The following is a 17,723-nucleotide window of genomic DNA, read 5'->3' as shown; positions in this document are numbered from 1 at the left end:
CCGCTCACGGCCGGGGCGGGCGCGGCGCCGCCGCCATTGGCGGCCCGGCCGTGCCACTCAGAGCCGCCGGGGCGTGGGCGGCGGCGGCGCGGGGCCGGGGGGAGCCGCGGGGCCGGGAGCGGGGTAGGCTGCGCCCGTACTTAAGCGCGCTGCCCGAGCCGCTGACGTCTTTCGAATTGGAGACGGGCTGCCCCGCTCCCGCCCCGGGCTCCAGCGGACACGGCCGGGGACGGAGGTGAGTGCCGCCGGCGGCGACCCGCGCTGTGCCCGTCCGCCGCCTCCCTTTCCCGGCCGGCGGAGGGAAGTCTCGCTCGACCTTCGCCGCCCGCGGGCCGGGGCGGCCCCGCTCGGGCCCGGCGGCGCGGCCGGGCGCCGCTCCCTGGCGGCAGGTAGCGCCGGGGGGAGGCGGCGGGAGCGGCCGCGGGGACCCACCCGGGGCGGGGAAGGGGTCGCCGGGCGCCTCCGGCCGGCGGAAGGCGGGGACCGGGCGGGGGGCGCCGGCCTCGCCTCCGCACCCGGGCGGCCCCCGGCCCTCCCCGGGAAGCTGAATTGGGCGAGGCGGCAGCTCCGCGGTGCTCCGCGCCAGGGACCGCCGGCTGCTCCCTTCTGCCTCCGCCGCTGTAACAGCCCAAAATGCAGTAGGGACTTTTTGTACGGCCTTGGCTCCAGGGTTCAAAGTTTTGCTGAGCTGGTCTACATTGCGGCATAATTAGCGAATTTGTATTTATATGCGTGCCTTTAAAGCAGACCAAATTCTTTTCAATGGGCAGGAGCCTGTAGCAAAGTGCCCTGATTGGTTTATGAACTGAAAAAGCCCTGGGGTTAAAGAGTACCAGCAACAGTCCTGGTTCTCTGTGGTACAATTTATAACTGTTAATGTGTTAAAGCATAATTAAGAACTGTGGAATAGACAAGCCTTCGGTTGTGGTTGGGCTCTGACCTGTAATCTGGAAGCAGGAAGGGAAGCTCGTACATGCGGAGAACCTGGGAGGAGGGGGAAGCTCGCTTCCTGCCCAACTGCTCATTCAGTCGCGCAGCAGCATTTCGGCGTGACCCGCCTGCCCTTCCAGCTGATAATGTTTCAAGTCTGAAGTACTTCGGAGAGGGGGAGAGAGCAACACGCGCAGGAGCTATCAGACCTTTTGGGTAGTACTAAGAATGCTTAAGCATTTGCCTGCTCTGCATTGTGCACCTTCATTAGAACCTGAACTGCTTATTCCTTAAGTAGGTGTTTAATGGATTGTGTGCACTGTTCCTTAGACCGGGCACAGTTGCAGACTCTGGTAGCATAATCAAAACTGAAAGTGTCAGGTACAGTCTGTATAAGGAACACTGATTATGATGGCCCATCATATGACTCACAAGTATTCATTCGGAGAGTAAATAATGAAGTCAGTGTGACACTGTACACCTTGAGGCATGTCTGCTTAGGCAGTAATATCAGTGCAATCCGGAGTTATAACAGATACATGCAAACATCTAAAAATCTTGTATCTGTTGTGGTGAGTTAGGTGAGGCATTGTGCTATGATGCTTTTGCTTCCTACTTCTCCCTTCCCTTTTCCTTTCTTGAAGTCCGTAATGATGCTAGTATACCTGCTTGTGTTTCCATTTGAGTTGGAAGTACCTGATCAAAAATGCACTTCCACCCATCAAAAAAGAGAGCATTTGCCTGGCTTGTGAAATTAACTTAAGTGCTGGATAGTTCTCAAAGGAACGTGAAAGCGTTTCCTCCCCTCATGCTGTTAATTAAAGGCCCATTTGCAGAAGATGATCATTTGTAAAGCAAAGAGTACTCCAAGCACCAGGAAAGTATACATGCACAGCTTGTAAAGCCTAAGGCTTGTTTGCTAGGAATAGTTTATCAAAAGAGGAAACCCCATCTAAAACATGGTTTTCTATGAGCTACAAAGAGCAGTATTTTAATTTTTTTTTTAATCTGGTATTAAGCAAAACGGATTTTTACTGCAGGCTTGCACTTACCATTCTCTAATGTGCACAGAAACAGGACTTGGTTAAGAACTAGCACTGATTTTTTTTTTTTTGACAAAGTGAAAAACAAGACTGTGTCCTTCATTAGCAGTACTTCAATTTACTTCCTCTGTCCTGTATTTCTGATTGCATTGATTCAAGCAGTCATCTGGTCAACATTAATTTATTTTTTGTTAGATTTAATATTTGTTTGGAACACATACCTGTATTGCCATATGTGTGCTGGAGGCAATGTATAGGAAGCTGTAAAGGGAAAGAGGGTCTGCTGTTCATCTTGATGTCATCATCTTGGATCAGTGTAGAGTCTTGGCACTCAACTCTGTGTGTCTCAAGCTTACAGAGTCAGTGTCAAACTACTAAATGGTAAAAAATGTGATCCAAGCTGTTGTACACAGTGTAAGTGGGTCTGGTCCCACCTTGCGGTGAAACCAGTTTTTTATCCATTAAATATTTGCTATAGCAGCACAGGAGATAGTTGGGCACTTGTCATACCTGGGAAAGCTCAGTGACAATGCAGACATGATCCAGCTAAGGAGTAAGAACAAATCTGGAAAAGTTTACTTGTACATTCCTCCCACATGCTCTTAACTGAAGTGTCTACAGTGTGTTGGCTGTGAACAGCTTCTATGGAGCTGTTTCTCCTACACGTGGTCACTTCCTCCATGATACACAGGCTGGTGTGAGAGCTGCTGCAGTGGCTCCATTCTCTGCAGGAATTTCAGAGAGTGAGCGCTCTTGGCAATGGGCTAAACTTGCCAGTGTTGTCTTGCTGTTACTGCTTTTGAAGTAACCCTTTGCAAAAGAAGGTTGGGTTTTGCTTAGTTTTTTTTTTTAAATATAACAAAACTGTGTGTTACTAGAAGGCCTTTATTACATCCTGAATTTCAGACTTTATCCTGAGTTACTGTTAAAAGTAGATATTTAACCTGTTTATTTTCCCTTTCTAGCCAAGGTGCGAGTTTCTGTCTAGAATGTCCAGGCATGCAAAAAAGCTTAGAGATCACGATATAAATCCATGTCTAGCGGTAAGATGATCAAATTGAGATTTGTCTGTACATTTCCGTATTAAATAATGCACTTTCTAGAGGACTGTTTTGTGGATAGCACACTGCCATTATAGCACTTCTCATTAGAAGTTTCTTAAGAGTCTGAAGATGGGAAGGGCTGAAAATCATCCATTATAATAAGCATGAAATAACAAGTTAATTCCCCATAAATAGGAGTAATACAACTGATAGCAGTCTCTTAAGTTTTCTGTCTCTAAAACCAGAGCCTGAAATCCTGGTTAGGCAAGCTTGGTTATTTTTTAAAAGTCTTTTGTGAGTTATACCAAGCATCATTGTAAACAAATACTCTGTGGACTCTGCACTTACTGTCTGAAGAGGACTAGTCTCTGCTAATGCTGAGTGAAATCACTGCTTGGAAGTACTGATGATCCTTTGTAATAGGTGTTCCTTTGCTCTCTTTGATAGTATTCTTTCATCTGAAGAGCTCACTCCTATCTTCATAGATATTCTGCAACTTGTTAAAATATTTAAACACTGAGTACAGTAACTTCCCTCAGCTCTGAAGTATATTTTCTCCTATTAAAGGAAACAGATGCCACTACAAAATGTATGAATGACAACAACTATAACAAAGATATGTGTACTGATTATTTTTTGAAGTACAGAAACTGCAGGAAATTCTGGGTAAGCACAGTAAACTTTCTAAATTTTACTCCCTGCTTTGCTTTGTGTACGTTACTTCTGACATGCTGCTTTCTGAACCCTTCAAACTGAGCTAATGATGTCCAGGTAGTATCAATACATGTCGCTGGAAGACTTAAGCACATGCACATCATTGTACTTCACTTGATTGTTCTGGGATTACTCTCTTAGATTGTGAGTGTTCTTGCAGTACCTGATGTTTTCCTCTGAACTTGAGTCACATATTTCTAGTAATAAGTTCTCTTTTGAACTGGTGCAGTGAAAAAGTTCTGAGGCAAGGTAAGGTTATTTGGTTTCCCACTGGCTTGTATCATGTTTACTTTAACCTGATATAAAGCTTATTTGATGGTAGAGAAGTATCATGAGGATCTATGTGCAGTTAAACTTTTCTCTGCTGTTTCCTTATATCATTGAAGTAAAGAGGTTTTAGTTTAGCTTTTAAAGACTTGCACAAATTACAAAAAAACCTATTTATAGACAATTTAGACAATTGTGCATTAGTCTGGCATAGAGACTTGCACTGTATTCTGAAGCAGCAAGGTAAACTATCAGGTATCTTGAGCTAACTACTAGTACGTTTAGTCGTCAGCTAGTCAGGTTTTTAGAGTACCTGGGTCTTGGTATATCAAGCATTTTTCTATTTAAGAATCCTATTCATTCAGAGCTCAGGAGCAGAGATTCTGGGAAATCTGTTCTCATGGTCACTTTGTTCTATTTTCAGCATGGAATTATGATGCAAAGGAAGAGAAGTGGTGTGAAACCAGAGATGCCCTCAGCAGAAGAAAGAAAGAAAATCTTGGAATCAATGGGGAAGCCCTACTGACTAGAAACCTGAATTGGTTGACTGTTGTCACTGTACATATGAAGACTTAAGAGCAGCAAGTCACCATTTTATGAACTGGATTTTACAGTTGCCATATGTTGGATTAAAATAAGATCTTAAATTTTGAAATGTGTGAGCTTTCCAGGATAGAACTTCCTAAGTTTGTTCGTACTTCCTGTCATAGGAACCTGGCCTCTTTCTATTGGAAGATACACATATCAGTGCAACTTGTGTAGAAACTTTTGGAAGTAGAAACTACCTTGCTGTGAAATGCTAAATAGAAAATTAATGGGACTTGCAGAAAGTCTGTTTGAAAAGATGGGATCGGTGAGCATTGCAGTGTAGTTCTAAGTTCTGAGACTGTAGCAGGTTGAGAAACTGGTACGTGCAACATGTTCCTTGCACTCAGCTGTTCTGCTCAATAGTATGGGTTTACCATGTGTGATTTTATCACTGTTCTCACATGTTGAATTCTGTGTCCCCAGTTTTAATAAGACTTCATGAACTAAAATCCTAAATCCAACAAGCTTGTCATTGGGTCTGCCACTGCACTTGTCAGTGACAGCAGAAGCTTGCAGTAAATCAGATCTGCAAGCTTCACTAGTTAGAAGCTTAGCGATCTGAGAGAGTGTTGTTCAACTAGCTTCACTAGTTAGAAGCTTGCAGATCAGAGTTCACCAGAGAGACTGGTGAAGATAAAACTGAACTCCTCAGGTCTGAGCTGCATAGTAATTTCTGTGGATAGTAAATAGATACTTTGGTGGCGGGCAGGCAGGGGGGACTTGCAGACATGTAAACAGATCCTCTGAGTGACATGGCAGGTTTAACTATAGTACATCTATCTAAGACTCTGGACAGCTGAAACCTAGGGTTTGGAAATGCTTACTCATATGAGATTACAAAGCTCAGTTTAAACAGGTACTCTAATCTTAAATAAGGTTGATTCTTTAGCTAAATTGAACTAATAAATGTAAACATGTTGCTGTCTGTTGGAGACAGTGGCTTTTACCTTTTACTTTCTGGTGTCCTGGCTTAAAAGCTTATATCCTGTGATAAAACAGAAAAACTACTGTCATGAGCTCAGGTTCCATGTGAAATCCTTTAGTTCTTACTGGGATCAGCTTGGCAGAACTCTGGCTGACCTCATGAAGGATGGTGTAAAAATGATGTCTCTCTATTTAGAGTGTTTTGGAAAGACTTCATGGCTTTATGTTTCTCCTGTCTGGCTTGTCTTGTTTCTTTCCACTGTAGGCCTATTTCTATGCTTGCTGAGTTTTTTATGGTGTTTCCTTGTTTGATCTGACTAGTAACTCCACCAAATCTGCTTTTGCTTTCTGCTCTTCCTTTGCTCTTCCTTTCTGCTCTCTATCTACATATGAGTTTTGAAATGGGTTGATCCTGCCATCTCTGGAATGAGTGTGTAACCCTATGCCTTTTGAGTATGCAATGCTCCAAGCAAAGCTGTACAGCCTTCAAGCATGTCACAAGTTCTCTTGTCAGTTCCTGGCAAGGAAGATTTACTTTCTTCCATCAAGACCATAAGATCCTTTATTTCAAATAACTTTGCCTTTACCTGAAGTGCAAACTTAGACGTTTTCCTCTTTTTGTATTTTTTTTTTGTTGTTGTTGTTGTTGTTGTCTAGTTGGTGGGGGGGTTGTTTGTTTGTGGTTTTTTTGTTTGTTTTTGTTCCCTCGTGTGTGGAGCTGAAGATACTTTGATTCTAGATTCAAGGGCTTGCTCTTTCTGCCACATCCTTGCTACCTTTTAATACCCTCCTACATACCAATCTTGCCTTTTTTTTTTTTTTTTGCCTGTTTGGCACCAGTTCTTTTTTGACTGATTTTAATATTTTGGTCTCTTATTGCAGTGTTTTTCTAGTACCTTTGTTCTGCCTCTGGTCTAATGATGTAGTCATTTCTAATACAGCTCTTTTGAAGGTTATGTATTCTCTGTTCTCTTTCATAGTGAGAGAACTTCTTGTTTTCATTAAGCTTAGCCATAATGCTTCCTTATTAACCATGCCTCTCTTTGATCTTTTTGTTCATCTGCAGATTTTGGGGAGCTGTTGTCCTCTTCCTTAGGGCTTTGTCTCTTCAGACTCTTCTGCCTTCACTGCCTTTCTGGCTTTTTGCCTCCCTTGGTGTCTAAGGGCACCTTCTCTCCTACTTGGCACAGGTTTGTCATTTGCCACCTCTGCTGTATCTTTGGACATGTTCTTTGCTCCTATGGCTTTAGCTACTATTCTAGTGCTTGCTGTTTTTCTGTTGCTGTGATCTTAAATTCTGGGCTTGCATTTTATGTGCAAGAAAAACATCATCTTGTTCTTGAAGTGGGTATGCTGATTCTTCTTTGCATAACCTTAAGTTCCTTAAAGTTATCTCATTTACCCTAGGATTTCCTTTCAGGTTTTCTTTGTGTGTAGAAATGTTCCTTCTCTTAGGTTAACTGTTGCACTTAAGTTTTTTCGTTGGTGGTGGTTTTTTTTTTTATTTGTTTGGGGTGGTTTTTTTTTGTTTGTTTTTTTGGTTTTTTTGACAGTATTTGCCCTTTGCTGCTTTGTAAAGTGTAAAGAACTAAGTACTGGCCTTCAAAAAATCAGGAGGAGATGCATTACTGCTTTCAGATGTCAATGCAAGAATGTGTGATCACAGGATTTGCTAAGGCACATGTAATGCAGGAACAGTAGTCTAACATTAGACTTCTCATCATCAGTGGATGTACATAGTAAGCTCCCTGTGGGTGTTACAAAAATGAGTTTAGTGTAGAACTGAGGGCAATTTAAGCAGTGACCTTGTAGATTTAGTTCAGGTAATCAGTCATCTGTTGTAGGGAATGCTATGCCATTTATTTCCATTGTACATTCCTTACTGTTAAATAACACAAATTTATATAAAATCTTGAGGGAGCAAGGAGTTTTCTTCCTCATGTTGTAATGTCTCTCAAGAGTGATCTGTTACTTGAGTATGAGTTTTTACTATTTTTATCCCTCACTTGAGGTTGCTTTTCTTGCTTTCACTACAGAAGCTGAAGTGGTAAAGTGTGATAGCTTAAACATAGGCTCTTATGAGTTGAGATTTTTCCATTAACTTTTGTAGTGTGATTAACTACCTTTGGTTGTGAGCCAAAGATAATGGTCTTTTCCTCATACCTGAGATCTTGCATGCCACACTTCACTGAAACAGAGGTAAGTTGCAGTCTGCCACTCTTACTGGACAAAAAAAAAAAACCTGGGCTGCATTCTTAATTTCCCTAAAGCACACCCTTGTACATAGCCCAGAAAGCGTAACACAGTGGATCAATATAATAAGACAGTGGGAAGGGACCTGTGGGTTTTGGTTTTAGGTGTTTTTTAAATACTTTTAATTACTCACTTTGCTTGTGATACAAGGGCCAAATCTGGATAGCAGCATTAATGCTTGATAATTTTTTTGTTTGACAGCTGGATGGTGCTGTTGTACAACAGACTGAAAACAGAAGCACTCCACCCACTACTGACTCTTCCAGGCTTTTTTGGTCTCTTCCCACAGAGGTAGCAGAATTCATCCAATAGAAAGGAAAGATTGGCCCTGTCTCTACACTATCAACAGGAAAGGAGGAGAGGAGTCTAAATCATTGCTGGGAAATATGAGATTTCTGTACAGCCCGAGAAGCTTTGGAATATATTCCTTGATAGATTTTTTCACTGTAGTTATTTGATCACAACTAGGCACTGAACAGCAGCTGTAAGCTTTTTCCCAGGTCTGGGTGAATATCCTGATTCCCATCTGTACATTTGGGCCATCTCATTTTTTCTGTTACCCTACAGTGCAAGGCCTTGTCTGGCTCAGAGTTTTCTGCTGCTACAATTGGGTGAGTCTATGCTCTTGAAGATGTTCAAAGGAAGCTCACAAAATTGCAGAGTTTGCTGATTTGGAAAGGAACCACAAGGATAATTGGAGTCCAAGTTGTCTACCTCTAGAGTCCTGAAAATTTCTTTGTATTTAGCTGAAGCTTTTGAAAGGCAGTGAGTTGAATCTGCTGCTGCTCTGCGTCTCCTTCATGGTCTTGTAATGAAATTTTTTTTTTTTGCACACAAGTTATCAGGAATATGTGCATAGATGAGCTTTTGGTAAAACTTGGAGAACAGATAAGATGAATTTAGAGTACAAAATGTTTGAGACAACCCTTAACTTGTGTTAAAAATATCTACCTCTTTAAAGTTGGTCTTCCCAAATAGCTATGAAAGAACTATTGTGTGGAAAAACAGTACACCATTGCAGGCTTTTGTTTTCTTGGAAGAATCTGAGGCAACTGGAAGAAATAGTTCTGTAAGTATTAAAGTAATAAAAAATAAAACAAGCAGACTACTTCAAAAATATTTTCATTTTTATTGCAACCTGTTTGATTTGAAGAAGAAAAGGGAAGTACTGCATTTATATTAACTAAATGCAGTGGATCAGTTAAACTTAATTGTTTTATGACATACGTGGTACCATATATAGTAATTCAAACTACCAGATTGTGAATAAGTAATTTTTTTCTATCCTTTAGGTTTCTACTTTAATGCCTCCTATCTCAAAATCCTTTTTTGGAAGAATGGTTCTAAAAATCCTCAGTCATTACTTGCTCTTAAAAGTCCCTTGAGCTGTCTTTACCTATTTTATTTCAGTAAAATGCTATGCACTACAAACACTTCCTGATATCAAGTGACTGGCAGAACACAACAGAATTCTGCATAGGACAAAATTGAGCTAGTGTCTGTCAAATGGAAAACAATTGTGACAAGGTGATGTGTAATGACAAAAAAGATTATGCTTAAGATACTATATTCAATCAATATCTCATTTCTAAAAGCAATTCACAGCTCTAAGACAAATTTAAACTAAGAAATAGGGACCATCAGCTCACACCTGACTTTGAAGAATCTAAAAATTTTAATTGATGATAAAAGATTGCAATTGTTTTGGCAAAAAAAGATTTTTGCAGTGTTTTTATGGAAATAGCCTGCTGGTAACATTTTATTAGTGTGTCACACATGGATCTCATTTTTGTTTCCCTGAAACATGTGAATCCCTGAGCTGTCCTTGTCTGCATGGTTGCATGCAGCTGTTGAAGTGGTCAGTGAATGTGGTTGCATGTTACAAGTAGGGTGGCGTTTTCTCCTATTTTTATTAAATAGTTGAATTGAATTCAGTTGCTGAGTTGGAATATGTCAGTCATGCATTTCTTGCTTCAATCTAGAAGTTAGAAAAGGATGGAATGAAGCTAGCAGGACAAATCCTTAGGTGGGGGGTACAGTATGAATTTACCACATCCTGCAATATCAGTTTTGAGTACTTTCTGGCTGTATTTTTCCTAATGCTGAATGGATTTTGAATGGATGTTACTGATAGTCTAAGAAATGCTGTGTTTCAGTATTTATCTACATGACAGGTAAACTAAAGTGGTTCTTAAGTTAAAGGTTACAGTTCAAGATGTTGGAAAAACCCCTTTGACTCTCAGATTGAAAATACAAAGGTCTTAAGGGTTCTATACCTGTTGGCTGTTGTGTTGTTTAGACATCAAAAGCCTATGGGTGACAGAAACTTTAATCCCAGAAGTCTCTGGTCCTTCATGTACTACTTTGCACTTTGGTGCTGACAGACTGCTTGTTCCTACTTCAACACTGCTGGGATTTATGGAAAAAAAATTTCATCAGTTTTGAGGATTGACTGAAGTCTGCTAGGGTGTAGGTGATCAAAAGAAAGTTAATTTTTCTGCAAGGCCTTGTTTGAATGGCCATCTTTACAGTCACTCCCTTCAGCAACTACTGTTCCATGTCCTTTCTTCTGTCCTCCAGCAGGTGCCTCTGTGTGATCCTCAGCATTAGTGCTAACAGACCTCTGCCCTGAAGCATGTATCTAGCTGCCCAGTAGCCGGAGGAAAAGGGGATAACCGTTGTTCTTCAGCCCAGCTGGACTTCTGAGTACCTCTCTGTGGAGCTGCAGCCACCCTTGGTATCCCTACGCTGGAAGGGAGAATGTAGGGTGTCTGAGTAAGCAACAAAATGCAAGAAACAAATTCTGAAGTCACAGCTGCTCTCAAAGTCAGAAGCTTTCTGTGCTTGAAAAAGGGCTTAGCTATTCAGAGCTCTGAGCACTAAGGGGCTGTGATTCTTAAAACTCAAAGCTCTAAGATTGGGTCCAACTGCTACCCTGGCATTACACAGTGTGCTGTCAAACCCTGTCCCTGAGCACCACATCTACACATCTCTCCAACAGCTCCAGGAAAGATGACTCCACCACTCCTTTGGGCAGCCCCTTCCAATGGTTGACAACCCTTTTGGTGAAGAAAATTTTCAGTCTCCAATCTAAAGCTCCCATGGCAAAATATGAGGCCTTTTCCTCTTGTCCTGTTTTCTGTTACTTGGGGGAAGAGACTGACTCTTGCCTCATTACAAGCTGCTTTCAGGTTGTTGCAGAGAGCAATGAGGTCCACCATTGAGGCACCTTTTCTCAAGGCTAAACAAGCCCAGTTCCATTAGCTGCTTCTCATAAAACCTGTGGTCTGGACTCTTCTTGTAGAATGTCTTGCCTTCCTGGACTTGTTTGCCCTTCAGGACTACTTCCAAAGCAATCCTATCAACCAGGCTCCTAAATAGCCCAAAACCTGTCCAATGCATGTCCAATGTGCCAGTTCTGCTGGACACATCTCCTTTCTACCCCTCCATCTGCTCCCTTCTCTGAGAATCAAAAACTCATTTCATGATTGCATGCCCCAAATGGTTTCCAACAGTCCTTTTCTGTTCACAAACAACTAGGGTGTCTTCCCTAGTTTGCTCCCTCATCAGCTGTGTTAGGAAGTTTTCTTCCACACTCCAGGAATGTCCTGGGTTGTTTACTCTCTGCTGTGCTTTATGAGGTGGTAAGCAGCTAGAAGTAGATAGAATCTAGAAGGAACGATGGTATCCACCTTCAGCTAGGCAGTCTGAATAGTCTTTACGGTGTACTCATCTATTTTGTCCTAGATTTGTTCACACTGAATGAGTGCTGCAAGCATAGGTGTAAGAGGAGCAGAAATCCACTGAAAAAGCTCACTGAGAGGTCTTTACTTATATCAGCATCAAAAGTAGTTTTCAGGTTTCTGTCCTTTAAATTTTAATGTTCATAACCCTGAGAATCAATTATAACAATAAGTAGCACTTCAGTTCTTTTAGCATTGCTGTGAGACAGAGTTCACAAAATGCTTTCGTTTTCTGTTGTGTAGGAAAATTTCCAGCCAGGAGTTGGTAGAAAGCATCAGTATCTCTTTCTCCTCCTGTTTGGCAGCTGCAGGAAATCAGCCTGCCAGAAAAGTTGCTATAAAGCTGGATTTTAGCAAACTTGGATTTTAGCAGCTGCTTGAGTCAGGGAAATCTCATTCTCTGACCCAAATGGGTACAGATCAGACCAGTTTGTACAGGTCTGGAAATGCAGGCTGGTCATTTTTGATTGTACTGGTGAGGTCATTTGTTGCTGATTATTGCTACCAATTGGCCTTTGTAAAGCCCCAAGAAGCTGATACTGTTTCTAAAATCTGAGCAATTTGCTAACTTAAAATATTAATTGATTAATTTTGATTCGTTCACATCCTTTCTTGGGTCTAGAATTGCTGTTTACTTATAGAAAATGATTCTTTGGGCAAGTTTTTCCTCGTGATTTATTTCCAGTTCAGCTTTCACATTGCTGAATTCTGCACCAACCCAAGACAAAAAACATTTGCTGTTCATTAAGGGATTAATACTATTGATGAGATGTGCCTGACACAGGAGGTTCACAGATGTTTTTGCACAAGCCTTTAGAAGGACATTCAACATGTGGCATTTCAGGAACATATTCAGCAAATTTCTAGGTAAGGAAATTGACTTAATAAGCCTCTTTTCATCAAACTAGATGGAGCCAAATTAGATACTTTGCTGAGAAATTTTTGTTTATTAGTGCAGTATGATTTGGTGCTTACAAAGCTCTCTGGTTCAGGCTGTGTTTGTGAGGGGAAGGCGTTGGTGGTGTTGGGAGGTTTCCTGCTGGAAGAGGACAGCTCTGCTGGGAGCACAGCAGTGTTTACTGCAGAGATGCTCCTCCTCTGGGTCCTTAAGGAAGGGACACAACACATTGCTACACAACCCTTCCCCCCCCCCCCCGCCCAAAAAAAAAAAAAATCACTTTACATGAAAACCAAAGAAAGTTGAGCTGTTTGGTAGCCTGTTTGCTGCTTTTAATTCCATCAGTGACAAACACTAGAGAGAGGATGAAGCAGGAAATTGTCAGAATACCAGAAAGCATCCTAGGACTCTGCTTCCAGTCTCAATGATTTCTGGGGTTTCTAACAAGGGGAACCGTTCACTGTGCTACCTTTACGTGCATAAACCCTTTTGTGGGTAGTGAATGTGTTGGCATATGCAGAGTTCTTTCAAAAGTCCATATTCAATACAGATGTCAACATCTGGACAACAAGTTACCTTTCTGTATCCCCAAGTACCACAGAAGTTGGCCATGTTTTATAATTGTGATTTCTCCAAAGAAAGATGATTGCAGGAAAAAGTTTTCTTCTATCAGAAGTTGCTTCCCTGTATCTTTACTGGAAGATATGTGTGGTATTTGGGATATGCTTTTCTTCACAGTGGATCTTGGATTAAGGATCATGTGCTTTGGATTTTGCCTAACAGGTAGCCTGTCAGATAGCTCACAGATAGTGTTGACTCCCACAGTATTTATCCAAATGAACTTAAAATTACTTCTTCAAAGAAACCAAATGAAGGTTATAGCCTTTCCCACCCCAACCCCCTAGTCTAATAGCTGAAGTAGTGACATCTAATATTGGTTTGCCAGATTATTTCACGTAGTATCATGAGAGACCCTACCTAACAAAACAGTAGTCAGCATATGCTGGATAATGTATTAAGTGTAGAAGTAATAAAGTAGTGTCGTGGTTGGTGAAACACAGGGCTTTTGGATGCCTTCCTCTGAGAAAAGCCATGATGAGGACCTGCCTTTGTAATAAGGTATGAAACTGTCATTCTGGCAGTCCAGTAAACTTTGTTTGACACTGGGAGAACGATACCTACCCAGAAACAGCAGGACATAAAAAAGAGTTTCTGTATTACAAATCAGAGTAATATAAAAAAAGTTTTCCTCCTCTACTTTCCTTAAATGTGGTGTTTATGCAGATTGTATTACTGGTACCTTTCTTCTTCAGGTAGAGAGTCTGGCTCTCTAGGTATGTCTCAGGCTATACTTATGGTGTAAAAATGCCCAGCCACTTGATACATCTTAAATTCTGTCCTTTAACTGTTTGTATCTAAATTCTTCACAAAGACAATATTCTTCCAGCTGGGCTGGAAAAAAAAAAAAAAATCACATTCCTCATGTTCTTATACCTTCATCCAAGTTCCTTAAGAAGTTGCACTGCATGGTAAATTCAAGTTTTCTCCCATCTGGAGAAGTTGGTGCAAAAAAAGATACAGGAGTATTTTGCCTCTACTCATGTTGCCTTAGAGAAATAGCTTTTCTTGGGAAGCTGGAGCCTAGTTCTAGTCCAGTTTGCTTGTCCTGAGGTAAACCCAAAGTTTGCCTTTGAGAAGACAAGAGTGTTCACTTTATTTGCCTCTACCCTTGATGGCAGAAATTGTTTTCAACCCAGGCTGCATGGTCAAAGTGAAAGTGCAGTAAATGCTCCTGTTCTGTGGAAACTACAGATCAAGTGATTATTGAGTCTTGAGTGTAGCCAAGTGTTCTAAAGCATTACACAATCTGTGAATTTGGTTTTATGCTGCACTGTGTGTTAAGGAGTAATCAACTGTGGACCTTTATGTTGCAGAGTTTTGTATTTTAATTATTCGTCACAGAACACTGAAAGCAAGAAATTATTACTAGTTTGTTTTTTTTAAGTGATGCCTGTTATTAGTAGACAAACATTGTAAGGTGAGATAAATTGAAGGGCTGAGCTAACAGCTAACCATTGTCAGCTGAAGAGACTCTGCTTCTTTTGCCTTATCCCATTGCCTAGGAACAGCTCATCTTCAGCCTTCCACCAGTTTTTACACTTGCTGGGTCCTTCACTGGACTGCTCACATTTACTAACAAACCAGCTTAAAGGGAAGAGCTTCTTTGTGGGCAATGACTGGTCTTACATAATTTCACACTTAAAGTGATGGTGCAAACACTGGAACACGTGAGCCTTGAGAACAAAGCAGCATCTGCTTATGGATAACCATTTGTGATTGCTGCCTTTCTGTTCAGTTACGGACATTTAAGCCAAGTCACTTCCCATGTAAGCCTGGGTTACCACCAACCAAAGTGATGAGTCAAGACTGCAACAGCTCACATCCTCTGTGGCTCACCAGAGAGACCTCTAACACTGACTCAGTGACTTCAATTCCACTTTTCCCATCTAATTGTTTAACAACAAAAGCCTGCAAAAAAAAAAAAAAAAGAAGTCTGACTAACTAATCATGAGTATTGCTTCCTGTTTTCTGAAGCTAAACCCAGAACAACAGTTTGTGTAATGATGATGAACTGTTAAATAAAATTAAGTCTCAATCCCTATGGACTTCATAATAAAAATTGTAAACAATGTTTGGCAAACAAAGCTGCAGGCCTATGGGCTGTCATTCCCAGATGGCATGAATTAGTGGAGAAAGGTTCGTTTTGCTTCCCTTCCCTAGCCGCCCACCCCTCCCTGGGTTTTGCATGTGCTAGCTTTGGACAGGGATGACTCAGCTGCTGGTGAATCACCTGCTGAAGTGCTGAAAGTACTGGCTTGGCTGCAGTTCCTCGAGCAACAGTGAACTGTCAAGGCAGACTGGCAAGAGAATAATCCTCTGCAGCTGGGAGAATTTTTGTGCATGCACATCTTGATTTGCTGCTATTAAAGGTTGCACAGATACTGCTGTGAAAAAAAATGCCTATTGAAATCTTGCTTGCTAAAAATCTTCCTTGTGCAACTGCTTATTCATGACAGGGCTTTCCACAGGCATTGCTCAAAAGCTGTCTTCATGAGACAGCTGGTTGATGAATGGCTCATGTACAATGTAACTGGAGAACTGCTCCTAAGGGATGCTTCACTGTTTTCCTGTTTGTGACCTGAAAAGTAAGGGAATATTCCAACCAGGGCGGTTGTTCCAGAGAAATATATGAGGTCTAGAAAATCCTTCTGAAATCTTGCTATTTCAGATTACCATTTTCTGGATTGGTGGTGGTGGAGAAAGACAGAAGGAAAACTAAAAACCACATGGAAAACTGCCAGGCTCTACATCCCTACATTCCAACCAGCTGCTAGGTAGAAAAACATGGGAAACTGATTGTCACTATGTGGCAAGTCTAAATGTCTTTTACAAACAGAGACTGTTTTAGAGATACAAACCAATGTTAGTTTATTACAATAATTTTTAATTTACGTGAGTTATGTGCCTTTTTGACTATTCAATGTTGGCATCTTCTTCATGTTAATAGTCAAAGAATCACAGAATCTTTTAGCTTGGAAAAGACCTCTGAGGGCTTGGTTAACCTATGACCAAACACCATCGTGTCAACTAGTCCATGGCACTGTCACATCCAATCTTTCTTTAAACACTGCCAGGGATGATAATTCTACCCCTCCCTGGGCATTCATTAACAACCCTTTCTAAGAAAAAGTTCCTTCTGATGTTCAGCCTGAACCTCCCCCACCTCCCCCGAACTGGCGCAGCCTAAGGCTGTGTGCTCTCATCCTGACATTTGTTACCTGGGAGAAGATACCAACTCCCTGCCTTGCTCCTTTCAGGTAACTGCAGAGAGTGATAAGGCCCCAGCAGAGCCTCCTTTGCTCCAGGCTAAACAACCCCAGCTCCCTCAGCCACTCCTCATCAGACTTGTGCTCCAGACCCTTCACCAGCTTTGTTGCCTGTCTCTCAAAATGCTGCAGAACCAAAATGTCCCTCCTGATCCGAGGAGCTGAGAACTGAACATGGAGCTCAAGGCATGGCCTCAGTGCTGGGTACAGGGGGACAATCCCTGCCCTGGTCCTGCTGGCCACACTATTGCTGACACAGGCCAGGATGCCACTGGCCTCCTTGGCCACCTGGGCACACGCTGGCTCATGGTCAGATGCTGTTGCCCAGGACCTCCAGGTCGCTTTCCACCAGGCTGCTTTCCAGCCACTCTGCCCCAGCCTGTACAGGCAGAAGTAGTGTACAGTGTATAGTAGTAGTGTATATGGCAGCAGCCTGTCCTCAGCAACAGTAGCACCAACTGCCCCTGCTGATGAGCAGACATTTTGAGGGGATCATCCCCAATCCTCTCATGTGGCCCTAAGGAAGAACCAGTGTGTAGAGAATAGCAGTGTCAAAGCTCCTCTTTTGCTGGTCATCTAGGTCACTCTTTCCCAACAGATATTCCATATCATCATCTTTGTTAGCATCTTCTGAGCCAAAACCCTCTTTCAAACCAACAGCTGCACAATGATTGTTAAATTCCCTGTCATGTAGGGTGGAGAAAACAGAGCCAAAAAGGATTATTAGAAGTTACATATCTATGTATCTTCTCATTGTGGCAAAGTCAGAGGGTTGGTTCATCAACTGGCAGGACCAAGGTAAACTAACAAGTATATTTCTATCAATTCTTATTCTTGGAAAAAGTCTGATATTAGTAACATTTTTGTGGGGAAGATCCAAAGATGTGGCAGAATCCCAGTATAAACCAGGTTTGCTCGTATAATCTCTCAATAAGTCTTTAAACTAGTCTTATGATAAGCATGTTTGAAAAACAGAGAGGGGATTTACTCAGGCATTCCTTCATGTATTTTCCTATGAGTATTCCACATTAGTAATATTAAAAAATATTCCATTGTCTAGAATAGCAGACATTGAACTTGGTGCTATTTGAGGTTCTTAAACACAGAACTAGTGATCCAAATCATCACCTCATGCAGAGTGCAAATATTCATATATACGCAGAAAAGTAAATACAAGGGTGCACACACTCCAAGTGCTGCCTACTCTAATACCATTCCAGCCTCAGTGGAAAGCCGCTGCTAAGTTGTGTGTGCTTAGTTGCATGACAGCATACACAAATCTTAAATACAAATAATTATTATCAACATTGTACTGACTGTAATTTGCCTTTGTTTTGTCTTTCTACCTCAATTTCTTTTCAAACCATTAGCCACTTTAGAGTTGGAAGTCTTCATACCACTGAAGCTAACTATTTAACATTATGTTAACTGTA

At 41.7% G+C, this 17,723-nt stretch overlaps 1 protein-coding gene across 6 annotated transcripts; it reads left to right on the top strand.

Moving 5' to 3' along the window:
• The first annotated feature begins 62 nt into the window (after nt 1–62).
• CHCHD7 (coiled-coil-helix-coiled-coil-helix domain containing 7) lies at nt 63–15,063 on the top strand. Of its 6 annotated transcripts, none has more exons than XM_021555679.3 (5): nt 63–235; nt 958–1,146; nt 2,939–3,016; nt 3,584–3,682; nt 4,422–15,063. In XM_021555679.3, the coding sequence occupies exons 3-5, from the start codon at nt 2,963–2,965 to the stop codon at nt 4,521–4,523; spliced, it is 255 nt and encodes an 84-aa protein (XP_021411354.1). In that variant the 5' UTR covers nt 63–235; nt 958–1,146; nt 2,939–2,962; the 3' UTR covers nt 4,524–15,063. The 6 variants fall into 6 exon arrangements, 2 of the variants coding, with proteins under 2 accessions (XP_021411354.1, XP_021411353.1); XR_013340022.1 differs by lacking the exon at nt 958–1,146 and having other exon boundaries at nt 67–235; nt 4,422–4,904; nt 7,964–15,063; XR_013340018.1 differs by lacking the exon at nt 958–1,146 and having other exon boundaries at nt 67–235; nt 4,422–4,904; nt 6,576–15,063.
• Nucleotides 15,064–17,723: the final 2,660 nt, after the last annotated feature.

This window comes from Lonchura striata, chromosome 1, assembly GCF_046129695.1.
Source record: "Lonchura striata isolate bLonStr1 chromosome 1, bLonStr1.mat, whole genome shotgun sequence".
Taxonomy (NCBI): domain Eukaryota; kingdom Metazoa; phylum Chordata; class Aves; order Passeriformes; family Estrildidae; genus Lonchura; species Lonchura striata.
This window is presented reverse-complemented; position numbering and strand designations above follow the sequence as displayed.